At 42.9% G+C, this 14,721-nt stretch overlaps 1 protein-coding gene across 19 annotated transcripts in view; it reads left to right on the top strand.

Annotated features, from left to right (window-relative positions):
* Nucleotides 1-3,345, top strand: part of CADPS (calcium dependent secretion activator) — a 476,583-nt gene extending 473,238 nt beyond the window's left edge. For all 19 annotated transcript variants that reach the window (XM_053898015.1, XM_053898017.1, XM_053898018.1 and 16 more), the window contains one exon: nucleotides 2,562-3,345. In XM_053898015.1, coding sequence (XP_053753990.1) covers nucleotides 2,562-2,741 — 180 coding nt within the window. In that variant the 3' untranslated portion in view covers nucleotides 2,742-3,345. The remainder of the gene's footprint in view (nucleotides 1-2,561) is intronic.
* The last annotated feature ends 11,376 nt before the right edge of the window (nucleotides 3,346-14,721 follow it).

The raw sequence follows: 14,721 nt of genomic DNA, 5'->3' as shown, positions 1-14,721 counted from the left end.
CTCAGATGCAAAAATCTCATTCAAAGCACAGAGTGTCTGTAAAAATATTTTAATAATAAAACCTAGCTGAATTTCTATTTCTTAGCAGTTTTCCAGAAGTCCCCCCCACCGCCCAGCCCCAGCTCTACCCCCTAGCCCCTCAGCCCCCCACCCCCCACCCCCGCCCTATTTCTTAGTCTCTTTAGGATTAGCACCATTTCATTGAAGGTGTTCTTCCACCCCAGTGCTGACTTAAAACCAATTACTGTTCCGTTGAGTGTAATTAAAGAGAATTATTATCATCTACATTTGATCTCACAAAGCGTCTGCCCAGGGAAGGTTACTGACAGCCGTGTACTACAGCTCTTAAAAGAAATGTATGCACTTGGAGTATAGACCCAGCCTAATTTTCATATTTTTAAAAGTTCACTTCCTGAAGGCAAGCTCACTAGCCATTGCCTCAGCACTTAAATTCCATTTCCCGGGCATAAGTACTCTTCTTTGGGGGAATTTTTTTTTTGACACTGACTGGGTGGACATGAAAAGAAGAGATTAATTTTAATATTTTAAAATACCTTCCCATGACTGATATTAGTGAATCTATGTTGGGAATATTGGAATTAGCACTATTTAATTAAGGAAAAAATGTAAGTCCGAGAGGAGGCTTATTCTTAGCCTTCTGCCAAAAAAAAAAACCCCAAAACAGAGACGTGAACCACAGGGAAGGGACACAAATGTCACTGCCAAAAGAACTCCCTCACTTTTGCCAGAGATAGGCCCAGCAAAACTTGTGTTGCTGCACAGAGGTGTGAAGCACAATTCACAAGCACCTTCACCAGAGGCCTCTTCACCGAGCACCTTAACCAGAGGCCTCCTTCTCTGAGACGAATTTCCAAAGATATTTGGCTTTCTTTCCTGCCTTCCCATCCACTCCCTTCATCCATCCGTTCATTGATTATTCACCAAGCATTTATTCACTCATCCAACAGTGGATAAATATTAGTTGAGCTCCTCCTTCTGTTACAAGATGGAGAATTTAAAAATGACTGGATACAGTCCCTGTTTGTAGGCGTCTAGAGTTGAGTTGGGGAATGCCGCTCTGGAATTTGAATAAAGGGGAGAATATCCAGCTGCTTTCTACCTTTCTTTTTCCCATCATATTCTGGCACCAATTAGATTATCCTAAGTGGAAAGAGAACAAACAACTGAAAAGTACAAAAAAATAAAAATAAAAAAGTGAATCTTCTGGATACCTGGTCTACACCATGCCTAGAATTTACTCAGCCTCCTACCCTTTCCCGTCAAGATGAAGACAATTCAGGTAGCTACCTAGCTACCTAGGAGAGCCTTGCAGCTTGACCCATAATTAGGAGGACCTTTTAACTAAGTGTCAAAGTGGAAAGGGGGACACACGGTCATCCTATCCATAATCTGATATTAGCGGACTTCACTGAGCTGAGCCTCATTCACTAGTTAACTCTGCGGTCATTACAACATGTAACCTTCAAGAGGGGTTGACACTGTGATTGTTGATAATATGATTCATTAGATGGATGACAAGAAAAGGAAGTCACAAACAGGAGTGCACTGAAGGGTAACATTCCTCCTCATGCTCCTTCAGCATATCAATTCTGTCCCATATCAATGGAAGAAACACACGGCAGAATCAGTAGCTGAAATGATATGCAGTGTGATGAGAAAAGTTGTTAGAGAGAGACCTTTCTCCAAAAAAAATGTTAAGAAGTAGACAACAGCCAGATGCTTCTGGTCATGTTCAATTAACGCTAAGGGATTTCTAGAAAAAAACAGTCCCTGGGATACCTCAGGAAATCCGAGAGAGATCGCCTGAAGGAACAAAGAAAGACTTTGTGGTACAGTAATACCAAGCCATTGTTCTTGAAAAAGAGCCAAATTTCTTCCCCGAGACCATGAAGTTGTGAACGGAATAGATACGCTTCTTTCCCAAGGAGATAAGAAATGAATCACATGCCTGCAACATATTGATGAGGCATTAGCACTCCGTCTCCCCATAATTGTTGCTGCCCGTAATAGGTTTCATATACCAACATGCATATGTCTGTCTTGTGAATGAGACAGAGGGATGTGCCGTTACGAGCCTCAAAAATATTAAAGACCAGACTGCAAAGGAAATCACAAAATATCATAATCGCTTGATCCATTATTTATGTGTTATGGCCCCTTACACAGTCTATCATATTATAATACACCAACCTAAGAGAAAGAACCAGACCCCCCCCCCCAAAAAAAAAAAAAACACCAAAATGAATCAAAACAATTATGGAACATTTCCCTTTATGGAACTGAATAAACACAAGCTTATGTTCTTTGCTTTGTCTCAGCTAATACAGTTTATCCTGCCACAATTTCTCATTTTCTGTCATTCAGAGAATCTCAGTTTTCAGTACAAGTGAAATCTGAGTACGGTGGCTTTTCATTTGACAATGCATTAAGTGAGACACTGAGCTGAAGGTCAGCGTTCTCACACCCACACATGCTTTGTGCCCTTTCCCTCCCTTCGTGGAGATGAGATCTCGCTTATCACTGATCTTTTCCCTCCTTAGAAAACCTATAGAGATTTCCGATTGCAAGGGGTCCTCGACTCGACCTTAAACAGCAAGACCTATGAAACCATCCGGAACCGGCTCACTGTGGAGGAAGCCACTGCATCAGTGAGCGAGGGTGGGGGCCTGCAGGGGATCAGCATGAAGGACAGCGACGAGGAAGACGAGGAAGATGACTAGAAGGCTAGGGCCTGGAGTCCTTTGGGACAAAGTCCTGTAATCAATGCATGTCCTTAGTCTGTTAGTTAACCCCAGTAGGGAATTTTCTGTCAACTACCATGCCCATGAGATGTTTACCAATACAATTGCCATTTTAGCTATGTGGTACCAAGATTAGCAAATGACCTTCCACCCCACTGATTTCCTGATTCCATGTCTGTATGTTTACAAGCAATATGGAGCACCATTCTTTAAAAACTGTTCATGGAGAATACATAGTCCAACTGCTAGGTGTGTTCCTGTTCTCAGCAAAGTTAAATGATGCTTCATTAATATACTGTGTATGCACTGATGGTAAACGGATGTGAGGGCGAGTACACCAAGTATTTCACTTCTCTGTTTCGCGTTATGTGGATGCCAGTTATTTAAACGAGTACAATAAATTAACGTAAGACACATAGATCTGCTTTGGTTTTTGGAAAACAAAGGCAAGCCTCCAGCAAGCCACCTTTCTGGTTCTTTGTGTTCCCCCGAAACTAAAAACTGAACCCCTGTTTTCCTTGTTAACTCATCCTTTCACGGATCCATGTAGTTAGCCAAAAAACAAACAAACAAACAAACAAAAGAAGGCGGCTAGATACCAATGGATTGATCTTGTCATTTGCCACGGCAAGGGTGATCCTCCCATGAGCAAACACCAAGCACAGTTCAGAGCAACTGTCATCTGTCCAAGTTTATCCTCTTAAACGTCACATTTTGCTTTTATGTTTCGATAACCGTGTATGTAAAAAACCTGAATATTTAAATTACAACCCTAGACTATAAATGTGTTTATAATAAGATATGGATATTTCCTTCAGTAGATTGTCACCATAATTTAAAATATTTTGTTCCACACTGGTTTTTATATCTGTCATGTACATTGCATTTTGGTCTGTAACTGCATGACCCCGGGGTCCTCTGCAGAGCAGTTTCTTTCTGTGTAGTGAATCCATCTTGCTTTTGCCTTATATAAAGCCTACAGTTATGAAAGTGTGGAAGACTGTGGCTTCTCAATAAATAACCATTCAATGTCCTCAGAACACGCCTCCGAGTCTTTTTTCCTCTGTCTTTTTGGAAAGCCAGAACCGAAACACACACAAACTGGCAGAGGAGGTCAAGAACAAGAAGAGGTCACTTCCTTGAAACTCTTGGAGGGGTGGTTTTCAAATGCTTGTCTCCACAAAAGGCAGCCCAAAGTCCCACTGAGTCGGACTCCACTCATTCAGAACAGTGGGCATTTGGACATGTTGGGCAGATTATGCTTCCATTACAGGATAAATAAGGGTCTGCTAAGCAAGAGAGGAGTGTAAACGAGAGAAATGTTTCTCCTGTACGAAAAGAAGGCCAACAAACTGTTTTTAAGCACTACTTTAACAGCAGTGTTTGCATCCAAACAAAGCGTGTGCCAATTATATACGATTCTTATAGATTTGTTAAAGCATCTCACAAGATTCTCTAAGATATGGAGCACTCTTCTTGCCCCCCAGTTCTTGTCAGCAGATATAATCACATAGGTGTGAAAGAAATCAAACATTTTGCAGCCTTACCTGTCTTATTTGCATCTGTCACTAAATCAAGCTGACCTTTCCTTGGGGCTGACGGGCGTTTTAGAGAAGTGACGAATTTTTTCATTAGGACCAGGTAGACCAGTGGCTGTCTACAAATGAATTCCTCTAAATAGTACGTCCTACTTTTTTTAATCCTTCAGGTCTGCAGGTACAAATCAATAGTACTTCCTGCCCTTAGTGGGATTGCAAGGATAACTCCCATTTATTGAGCAACTATTCCGCACCAGACATTCTCTATATAATACCTCATTCAAATCTCACAACAACCGCAAGAGGAAAGGATTGTTATGATCCTCATTAGAAACAAACAAATTGAGGTCAGAAAGGTTAAGGCCACTTGCCCAGTGGTTACACATCTCCCTATGGAAACAATATTGCAGAGACACTAGTATAGAGTTGGTAATACAAATGGTGGGGGTATATCATTCGGGTGTGAGATATCTTTGATTGCCCAATGGCACCAAGATAAGTCTGCGTGGCAAAGCCAGAATTTTTGAAAAATATATTTGCATTTTTAATTCCAAAGCTATGATATAGTTTTTGCAACAATTACAAACAATTCAGAAATGTGCAAAGTAAAGAGAGAGAGCCTGCCCAGTGCATAGTATAGTTGAGAAGAGGAAGAAATGCTCCAGAGCCCTGGGCGGGGGGGAGCTAAGTGAGTTAGAGAACTAATGAAAGGGCATGACCCAAAAGGCAGAAAGAGAAAGAAGCAAGTGTGAAAAGATTGTGCCTTCAAAACCAAGGTTAAAAAAAAGAAAAAAAGATTCCTTCAAAAGGAGAATTCCTCCCCACCCCTCAGCCTAGCGCTGAGGATCCTGTTGAACAGTATCCCCCAGGTGCATCCCCGGGGGAAAGGCTATGCAGAAGGAAATGATATCAGGTAAGATCAGAAAGAGAGAACTCCCCAAGTTTTTTAAGTCTCAGGTTATCCTTGCCACAAATTTAAAGCTGAGAAGGAGACCATTTTGATATCTTGAGCCTTCTTTTTTTACTTCTTTGGGATAGAATCTTAAGTGTTCTCTTCCTTCCTGTTTGCTTGTTTTTCATTAAAATGCAACAAACATACAGAAGAGCGCACAAATCCTAAGCCTACAGGTCAAGAAATAGGACATAATGAACACTTCCAGACATACCCATGCCTGTGGCCCTTCTCAGTCTCTACCTCCTCCCTAACTCAACAAAGGTAACCACTATCCTGATTTCTCATAGTGTCAATTGAATTGAAGCCCTTACGTAATTAGAATCACGGTATTTATTCTTTCAAGTCTGGCTTCTTTTTGCTCTACGTTATATTGTTGGTGTAGCTATAGTTCATTTCCTTTCAGTGCTCTATAGTATGAATATACCACAATTTGTCCATGTTCACATGTATTTAGTTCAACATGTTCACACATTCATAATGTTACCATGAATTTCTTTGTACATATCTTTCAGCACAGTTGCAGGGTCATAGGGTAAATATATGTTCACTTTTAGGAAAAACTGCCATTTTTCCACAGAGGGTAAACCACAGACTACTCTCATCAGCAGAGTATCAGAATCCCATAAAACAGCAGGTATGGCCACTCTTTTAATCTACATTGTTCTGCTAAGTGGTGTAGTGGTTTATGACTGTGGTTCGCTGATTATAAAAATAGAGTTGATTGCCTCTTAACATGTGTATTGACAATTTGGTTAGCTTCTCTTGTGAAGTGCGTGTTTAAATCTTTTTTTTTTTTCCTTTTTCTTACAAGAGGAAAATTCCAGAGTTATTTGAAGGACTGGTAGGGAAGAGGCCATAGGAAAAAGTGCCAGATGGATGGTGAGACATGGAGACGTAGAGAGAAATGTTAACCTGATGGAAAAGCACTCACTGTATTATCAATCAGCCCACAAATAGTTGAGTACATACTGGCCAAGCAGTGCTAGAGACAACCAGGCTCTCTCTAGTGCTTTCCCCTTCATCAGCCAGGGTGACTTTTCCAAAAGGCAAGTGTGATTTTGTTCCTCCTCCAGTTAATAGCATCCAGTGGCTCCCCTTGGTCACAGAATGAAGCTAGAATTCTCTAAGGTGCCATGCACGGCAATACACGACCTGACCCTCACCTAGCCCTCCAGCCTACTGTGTTAACTCTGCCCCTCTGGCTCCCTGGGTTTCAGCTACACCTGCCAACCTTCACTTCCACCTGTGCACCTCGGTTCTGTCCCCTTGGGGGCCTCCCGCCAAGCACCTCATCTCACCCTTCAAATCTCAGCGAAATTTGACTTCCCCAAAGAAGCCCCTCCAAACCCTACCCTCAGTTCAGCATCCACGTCCCTGGTACATAGTTTCATAACACTCTCTACTTCCGTTCCTTAGTATTCATCTCACTACTCATGAATGGGTTCTTTGCAGCTTTTCTCCACTTCAGGAGGCTATGGTCTGCACCATCTTCCCTATTCTATCCTTATTGTATTCACTAAATATATGGTTCATTAGTGAGGACTGAACATACAAATCATAGATGATGTGGTTACTATTCTCTTCAAACCTTTAGTCTAGGTGATATGAATCTTCAAAAGCTTTGTATAGACTGTATCCTGTAAGATGCAGAGGAGGGAGAAGAAAGGGAAGACTTCCTGGAGGAGGTGGGCCTTGAAGAGCACAAAGAGAGGACGAGAAAGGACATGGACCAAAGCAGAGGGAGGGGAGGGGGCTGTGCCTCTTGGCCAATGCTCTTTTCTTGTCTTGATAAATTCCCAGTGCACGTAGTAAACACTCAACAAACACATGTTGATGCAACACATCAATGGATATGCTCGGTATGTTAGGGGAGCCTGGTTTCATAAAGACATTTATGCAGGGGGTGTAGAGAGAATAAGATGGGAAGAGTGGATTAAGGTTCCAAAGAAGGACTTTTACTTTCGTTTAGCTTGGGTTTATTGGGCTAAATAACAGGGCTAAGCAGTATTTTTATTTTTTTCCAAATATTTAAAGAAGTTTGTTCGGTTAAAAAAAATCAAATAAAGTCGAATTCATGAAACAAAAAGTTGAAGCCTCTCCCTTCCCCAACCCATTTCCCCAAAGTAGCCATTGCTAACAGATGGGCATATATTCTTCCAAATATGTTCAAATCATATCCAATATCCAATTGGATATATTTATATATTTTATATATTTATATATTTTTAAAATATATTTTCACAAGTGGGATTCATCCTGAGCATACTAAGGCAAATCACATTTTTCATTTATCAGTGTGGGATCATTTTTGTATCTGCACATAGAGATTTTCTGTATTACTTTTAATGGTTGCACTGTATTTAAAGAGGTTTTCCGGCCAATGGAGAGTGAAGTTAGGTAAACTGAAAGTCCAGGGCAAAATGCGGACGGACAAAACATACTGGAGGAAATGAGCCATCTGTAGAAGTGACCTGTGGGACTGTTTGAAATAAGTGGCTAAAGCTTTTCTGAAACACCCCCGATCTAATCGCAGCCTAACCGAACCGTATTAGAATTATCTGTTTAGGTGTCTCTCTCTCTGCTAGACTGCCAACTTCTTGAAGTCAGGGACTGTGTCCATTTCGGTATGCCAGTCTGGTGCCTGGGATCTAGTAGGCGTTCAATAAATGTTGGCTGAATTGAATGGATGAGCATCAGAAAAGCACACCTGAGTATGACCAGGGCCAAGAAAGCATAAACTAAATGGACTGCAATATACTCTGCCTGGAAAGAAAGAATCACTAAATAAGGTGAAGAATCTCAAGGGCTTTAGGAAAAGCATCTACCCCACCACTAACGGGACTTGAATTCCCAGCACAGGCATTAAATCACACTGTCATAAATTTGGCTTTCTGTGCGAATTTTAGGAAGTCAACCAACGAGAGTTGGATCATTAGTGCTTCTGCACAAACATTAATGAAGTTTATTTTCTCTACATTTTAGAGTCCAAACTAAGCATGCTCTTTGTGGCCTGGGCTTCTCGGTACACGATTAACCGAACCTGAAATGAAATCAAATTATGCACCATCGTGCCGTATCTCCTCAACAAATTTTTAAAAATCAATATTCATCTTTTATTCCAGGTGGTTTTGCTTCGTCATCGAAACCCTAAAATTATCATCTGTTTTCCTTCTTATGAAACCATGCATTTCATCTAAAGTTGTGAATCTGCGTTTGTTGTAAGTAAGCAAAACACGAGGAAAGGGCCGTGATGGCGCAATCTGCCGGCGAGCCCTCTACCCTGAGGATGGCGCGCCTAAGGTCAGAGCGACACGCTGCGCGACAAATTCATCTCAGCCACCGGCTCACAGGGGGATAAAGTGATCACAATTAATACACCAACCACAACATAACAGGAATGCAAAGGAAACAATAAGCCAAAAGTACACAAATAAATTTTCTTCTTGTTCCCTAAGAATTGCTGGTGCAATGGTACAAAGAATTGTAAACATGATTAAGTTGGCATATTTCCCTCTGTCCATCAGAACAAGTTGGCTTGCTTCCTGGCTGGTGAATACAATTGCAAAGAATAAACAAGGCTTTGCTTAAATACCCAAGCAGGAAATGTAATTGAAGACAGTATGAATTTCAGAGAAAGTGTTGGAAATTTGGGGATGTACTTAGAAGGAAATCAGGGGCCACAGGAGAAGACAAATACGGCTGGTATTTGGTGCAAAGAAAACTACAGTTTATGTGGAAGCAATGACAAGGTTTCAAATTCTAATGTCACTATAGTATTGTAAGCAGGACAGCTGAACTATCCCGCCCCGCCCCCCTGTCCCCTCCATCCCTCACCCCCACCTTCAAACAGCTACAGTTTCAGGGCTTTGAGCCCGATAAGTTCCTCCACGGTATTCCTTGGTGCTCTTACTTTCATTCTGAATACAAAGTACCCTTCAACAAAATCAAGCATAAAGACTATAGACTAAAAATTCCAGAGCATATGGAGAGTATTGACGTCACAATGTATTTGGAAAGTTGAACTTCTCAGAGGCCACTGTGATTAAACGACAACCTCTACTTTTGCGATACCGAAAGCTGAGCTCCTATGAGATGATTTTTGGCAGGACAGGGAGAACTCTTTCCCTCCGAAACTCAGAGAGTAGTTATGAGAAAATGATCGTGGGCAGGTTAACGTAGACTAGTGATTTTCCAATCAAGGCAATGGGTTTCTTTCTGCATTGACAACAAGCAAAACCGTCTCGCATCCATTTCTTGTCCAACTTTGAGTCATCAGTTCTGATACCATACTTCATTGCTTCTCAGACAAAAGAATTTTTTCTTTTCAGTTTTAACATCTCTGTCGCCACCATCCACCTCTGTAATGAGGCTGCTGTGCACACAGTCTCGGGGTAATATTCCTGTGGACAATGCAAGGGAAGAGCCTTCCACACAGTGAACTGAGAACAGGGGCAGAACCAGGAACTGACTCGGGTGGATATGTAAGAAGTGCCCATTTCTCCCCAATACACAAAAGAAAGGTCATCCTGAGGTGGGGAGAGACCAAGGTCCGGTATTACAAAGGAAGGGGCTTCGAACCACCCTAGTTAAATGTTAAAGGTGGAAGCTGGAGCCTCGGGATTTGTCGACAATGGGTGACAGGGATAACAGAACAGAATAGAAGGTGGAGCTCAAGGCACAGGCTCTGGTCCCTTCCACATTGAAGGTTTCCATCTCGGGTGGCTGAAGCTGGCCAAGCCCTCCAGGGAGGCTGGGGCACCTCCTTCCCCTCCCACCTGGAGAAGGCAGACCACGGAGTGTGCTCCTGCACGTGCACTCCGGAGGGGCCCCTTGCCCCCAGCAGTGGGAAGGTGCTCGCTGATGGAGCATCCAGTGTCAAAGTCAAGTGGCCTCGCAGGAGAAGACACAGGCATGGGCTCTACAAAAACAATGCCTGCCGTCAAGAGGAAGGAGGACTCAACGGCCCATTGGGCTTTCCAAAAGATGTGCTGGGAGCCAATTTGAGGCAATAGATGTAAATAGCCTCAAGAGCAAAGAAAGAATAAAATGTAGCCAAGTTGAAAAAAAAAAAAAAACACAGGTTCTGGAGTCAGGCTGAACTTGGTCCAGATTTCAGACGATTGGTGGTAATCGCTAGCCGTGTGACCTTGGACCAATTACGAATTTCCCTAGGCCTCAATTTTCTCACCTGTAAAAGAGAAAGAACCAGAAGAATCCCCTAAGCTTTACCTACTGCTAGAAGCTCACTGGGTTACCATCAAGACAAAATGTGTCTAAGTACTAGAAAACAGCATACATGCTAAGTGCTCAATAAATGTTAGCTAAGATTTTATTGTTAATCTCCTAAGTTCTTAAGAGGTTGCCACGTCTCAGGCTCTGAACAGATCTCGGGTATGGCTAGGTAGGTCACTGCCCTTTAGAAGCTGGGTTCCATTACTACCTGTTCCTGGTGCACCTCTTGCGGACAGAACAACTGATCAGCTGTGGATTGCGCAGCAGTGTGTTGAACAAGGTCTTCTTACGACCCACTTTTTTCTTAGCATTTGCTTCTGTGCCCTGGAAAGGAAGATTTGTCTTTCTTGCCTGCATTGATTTGCACTCTCTACTTTCCTCTGACTCTGGACCTCAGTAAATAATTATTGAAGGAATTAATTAATGAACAAATAACTTTCTCTCCATGTCTCCCCTTTTTCATCATCACTGCTTTAATCTGGGTTTCCCTAGAAACAGACCCTGAGACAAGGATTCCAGTGCAAATGAGGAAGGGAGATGGGGAGGAGGGTCAGCCACTGAGGGGAGCTGGCGTTTGATCAGCCTGGAGAAGTCCAGGAGCCAGCACAGAACAGACGTCTCAGAGTTACCCCCTTGAGGTGTGTGAGGGTTGGCAGGAGGCTGCTAGCCCAAATCCTGGTTGCCTTTGGCTGAAGGCAGCTGGGAGATGAGGATAGGGAAGGGTATTTCTCCGGCCCTTCAGACCTGCAGGGCCAGCGGACAAAGAAAACCCCTGGTCCTCGCAGAAAGCCTTCAGGCAAATAAACACAAGAAAGGCAGTAGGAAATCAGGCCTGGTTGCAACGAAAGGGTTAAGGACCAGGGGGAGTGGGCAGGACACCATCATCGTCTACTACAAAATCACCCTTCTGCTACCCAGGGCAGAGATGTAGTCAGTGTCGGTGCCGAGGACAGCAAGACAGAATCAGCATTTCTCACGCCAGGAACACCGCCTCACCAGGCTAGACCTGGAAGCCTTTTAAGAGCAGTGAAATAAATTCTTGCCTTTACTACAGTGGAACACAATGGAGCCAGGAAAAAGAATCAAGTAGGGTTGGTTGTTTTGATTTTCATGTAATAGTTACTCTCATCATACAGGTTTCTTTTTCTTTTTTTACTTGAGTGTCGTTGACACACAACATTCTGTTAGTTTCAGGTGTACAACAGAGTGATTCAACTTCTCTGCACCTTATGCTGTGGTCGCCACAGTGTAGCCACCTTCTGTCACCAAACAGCACTATTACAATACCACTGACTATAATCCCTATGCTGTGCCTTTTATCCCGTAACTTATTCACGTCGTAGCTGGAAGCAAGCCTGTATCTCCCACTCCCCTCCCTTCTGGCAGCCGTCAGTTTATTCTCAGTATTTACAGGTAAAATAAAGTATGTTTATTTGCGCTGATACTGTAGAATGTCCAAGATACACGGTTTGGTCTTTAAAAACAAAAACAGACCAGCACTTAAAAGAATGAAAAAGTAATAGGCAAAGCTATCCAAATATGTGTGTGTATTTATATACACACATATTTTCAAAAGATTCAATGGACATTTGTCATTTTGTTTTTAAATTTTCTTTTAATGTTTTATTTTATTTTTGAGACAGACAGAGACAGAGCATGGGTGGGGAGGGTTAGAGAGAGGGAGACACAGAATCTGAAGCAGGCTCCATGCTCCGGGCTCCGAGCTGTCAGCACAGAGCCTGACGCGGGGCTCGAACTCACAGACGGTGAGATCGTGACCTGAGCCGAAGTCGGAAGCTCAACCGAGCCACCCAGGCGCCCTGGACATTTGTCATTTTGGCTTCCCAGAATCCAAATCCAAAAACCCATGGAAATCGAAGGGGAAGAAATGTTCCCTCTGTGTGCCGCCGACTACTAGGATGTGGCTGAGAGTTCCCTAGCTCAGAACTTTGACTCTTAAGAAGGACCCAAAAGCATGGAAGCACGAGGGGACTCCCACTGTGGCTGCAGGACTGTTCAGGGCACCCAGAGGACGGGGCAGCAGAGCCAGAGGGAGCTGCAGCCCACACACAGCTGTGTCTGTGGCTCTTTTGGCTGTGCCTTATATCACTCGTCCCTTGGTTCCTCCCTGAGCCTGTTTTCCCAGCCCTCAGTGGATTCTATGAGCAATTCATAAACTCCTTTTCTGTCGTGTTTCTGTTGGTGACCAAGAACACTGATCAACATGGAAGGGTCTCAGAAGAAACTGGGAAGAGTGGTTACCTCTGGGGAAGGGGACAGCCGACTTTGGATGGAAAGGAGGCATTTTTCAGCACATACCATTTTCCGTTGTTTGATTACGTTAACCATGTGTATTTATTACTTTTTCAAATGAAAAATACTTTATTTTTCTAAAGTAATCTCTATGCCCAACATGGGGCTGGAGCTCATGACCCCGAGATCAAGAGTCACACGCTCTACTGACTGAGCCAGCCAGGTGCCCCTCAAATTAAAAATATTGTAAAGGAGTGTTTTTTAAATAATTTACTTTTTAAAGTGTCCCAAGAGAGCAGCATCTGGACATGGAGAATCTGGTTTCAGTTCCAGTCACAGGCACAGGATGAAAGGTTAAGTATTACCCTCCCTTCTGCTCAGGTGCTGTTACCAGGGAGAGAATCTTAACCCAGAGTGTTTGTCTAGAATTCAGGGGACCTTGAAGGTGGGGGGGGTGCGGGAAAAGGGGGTAGCAAACCATATTAACATCTGCAGTATCTGTGACCTTTTCCCTAGCTGATATCTTAGAACTCTTCTAGTCTTTAAATTTTTTTTAATGTTTTTTTTTTGTTTATTTTTGAGAGAGAGAGAGAGAGTATGAGCAGGGGAGGGGCAGAGAGAGAGACACACACAGAAGCAGGCTCCAGGGTCTAAGCTGTCAGCACAGAGCCTGATGTGGGGTTCGAACTCGTGAACCACGAGATCATGACCTGAGCCAAAGTCGGATGCTTAACCAACGAAACCACCCAGGCGCCCCTAGAACTCTTCTAGTTTTTAAACAAACATCTTATTTTTTTTAATTTTTTAATGTTTATTTATTTTTGAGGGCGGGCAGGAGCAGACAGAGAGAGGGAGACACAGAATCTGCAGCAGGCTCCAGGCTCTGAGCTGTCAGCACAGGCCCAATGCGGGGCTTGAACTCACAAACCGCGAGATCATGACCTGAGCCAAAGTCAGATGTTTAACCGACTGAGCCCCCCAGGCGCCCCAATCTTAGAACTTTTCATATCACATTATAGTTGTTGCAATATCTCGAAATATCACTTATCAGTACTTCTAAATTACCTTAGTTATTAGACCTGCCATTGATCTTATTTGAAGCATTAAGAAAAAAGCATATATATCACTATATCACACTTTTTAAAAAAGGTTTTGATAATTGTATATCAATATGAACGGTCTCCGTTGGAACTGTACATATGTTATCTTATACGTTTAAAAGCTTTATTCTGAGAAGGGGTCCACATCTATGGTATATGTTTGCCACTGCTCCCCCTGCCAATTCACACAGAAGGTTGAGAACCTCTGCCAGATCTCTTCATCTTTCACTTCCTCATCCCATTCCTTGCTTTACCTATTACCTATTCTCTCTCTCTCTCTCTTTTTTGTTATAGAAATTAAGGTTTTATTTGGTTATTTTTAAAAAATAAAAACACCCCCCACATGGACTCAAACTCACCAACCTGAGGGGCACCTGGGGGGCTCAGTCAGTTATGCGTCCCACTCTTGATGTCAGCTTAGGTCATGATCTCACAGTTCGTGACACAGAGCCCCACATCAGGCTTTGCGCTGACAGTGTGGAGCCTGCTTGGGATTCTCTCCTCTCTTTGCCCCTCCCCTGATCATATTCTCTCTCTTTCTGTCTCTCTCTGCCTCTCTCTCAAAATAAATTAAATAATAAAAAATCAAATAAATAAATAAATAAAAAACTCAGGGGCACCTGGGTGGCTCAGTCGGTTAAGTGTCTGACTTCAACCCAGGTCATGATCTCACGGTTTGTGAGTTCAAGCCCCAGGTGAGTTCAAGCCACAGATTCTGTGTCTCCCCTCTCTCTCTCTCCCCCTCCTCCACTCACACTCTGTCTCTCTCAAAAATAAATAAGCATAAAAAATAGCTTAAAAAAAAAAAGAAGCTCCAGGGAAAAAGAAATTCTAGAAAATGAGAAGACTGGTCCAGCCCATACCACATAAATAGAGGAGAA

Source organism: Panthera pardus, unplaced genomic scaffold, assembly GCF_024362965.1.
Source record: "Panthera pardus isolate Hobbes unplaced genomic scaffold, ASM2436296v1 HiC_scaffold_8, whole genome shotgun sequence".
In the NCBI taxonomy this organism is placed as follows: Eukaryota; Metazoa; Chordata; class Mammalia; order Carnivora; family Felidae; genus Panthera; species Panthera pardus.
The sequence above is the reverse complement of the archived record's forward strand: the minus strand, read 5'-3'. Positions and strand labels throughout refer to the sequence as shown.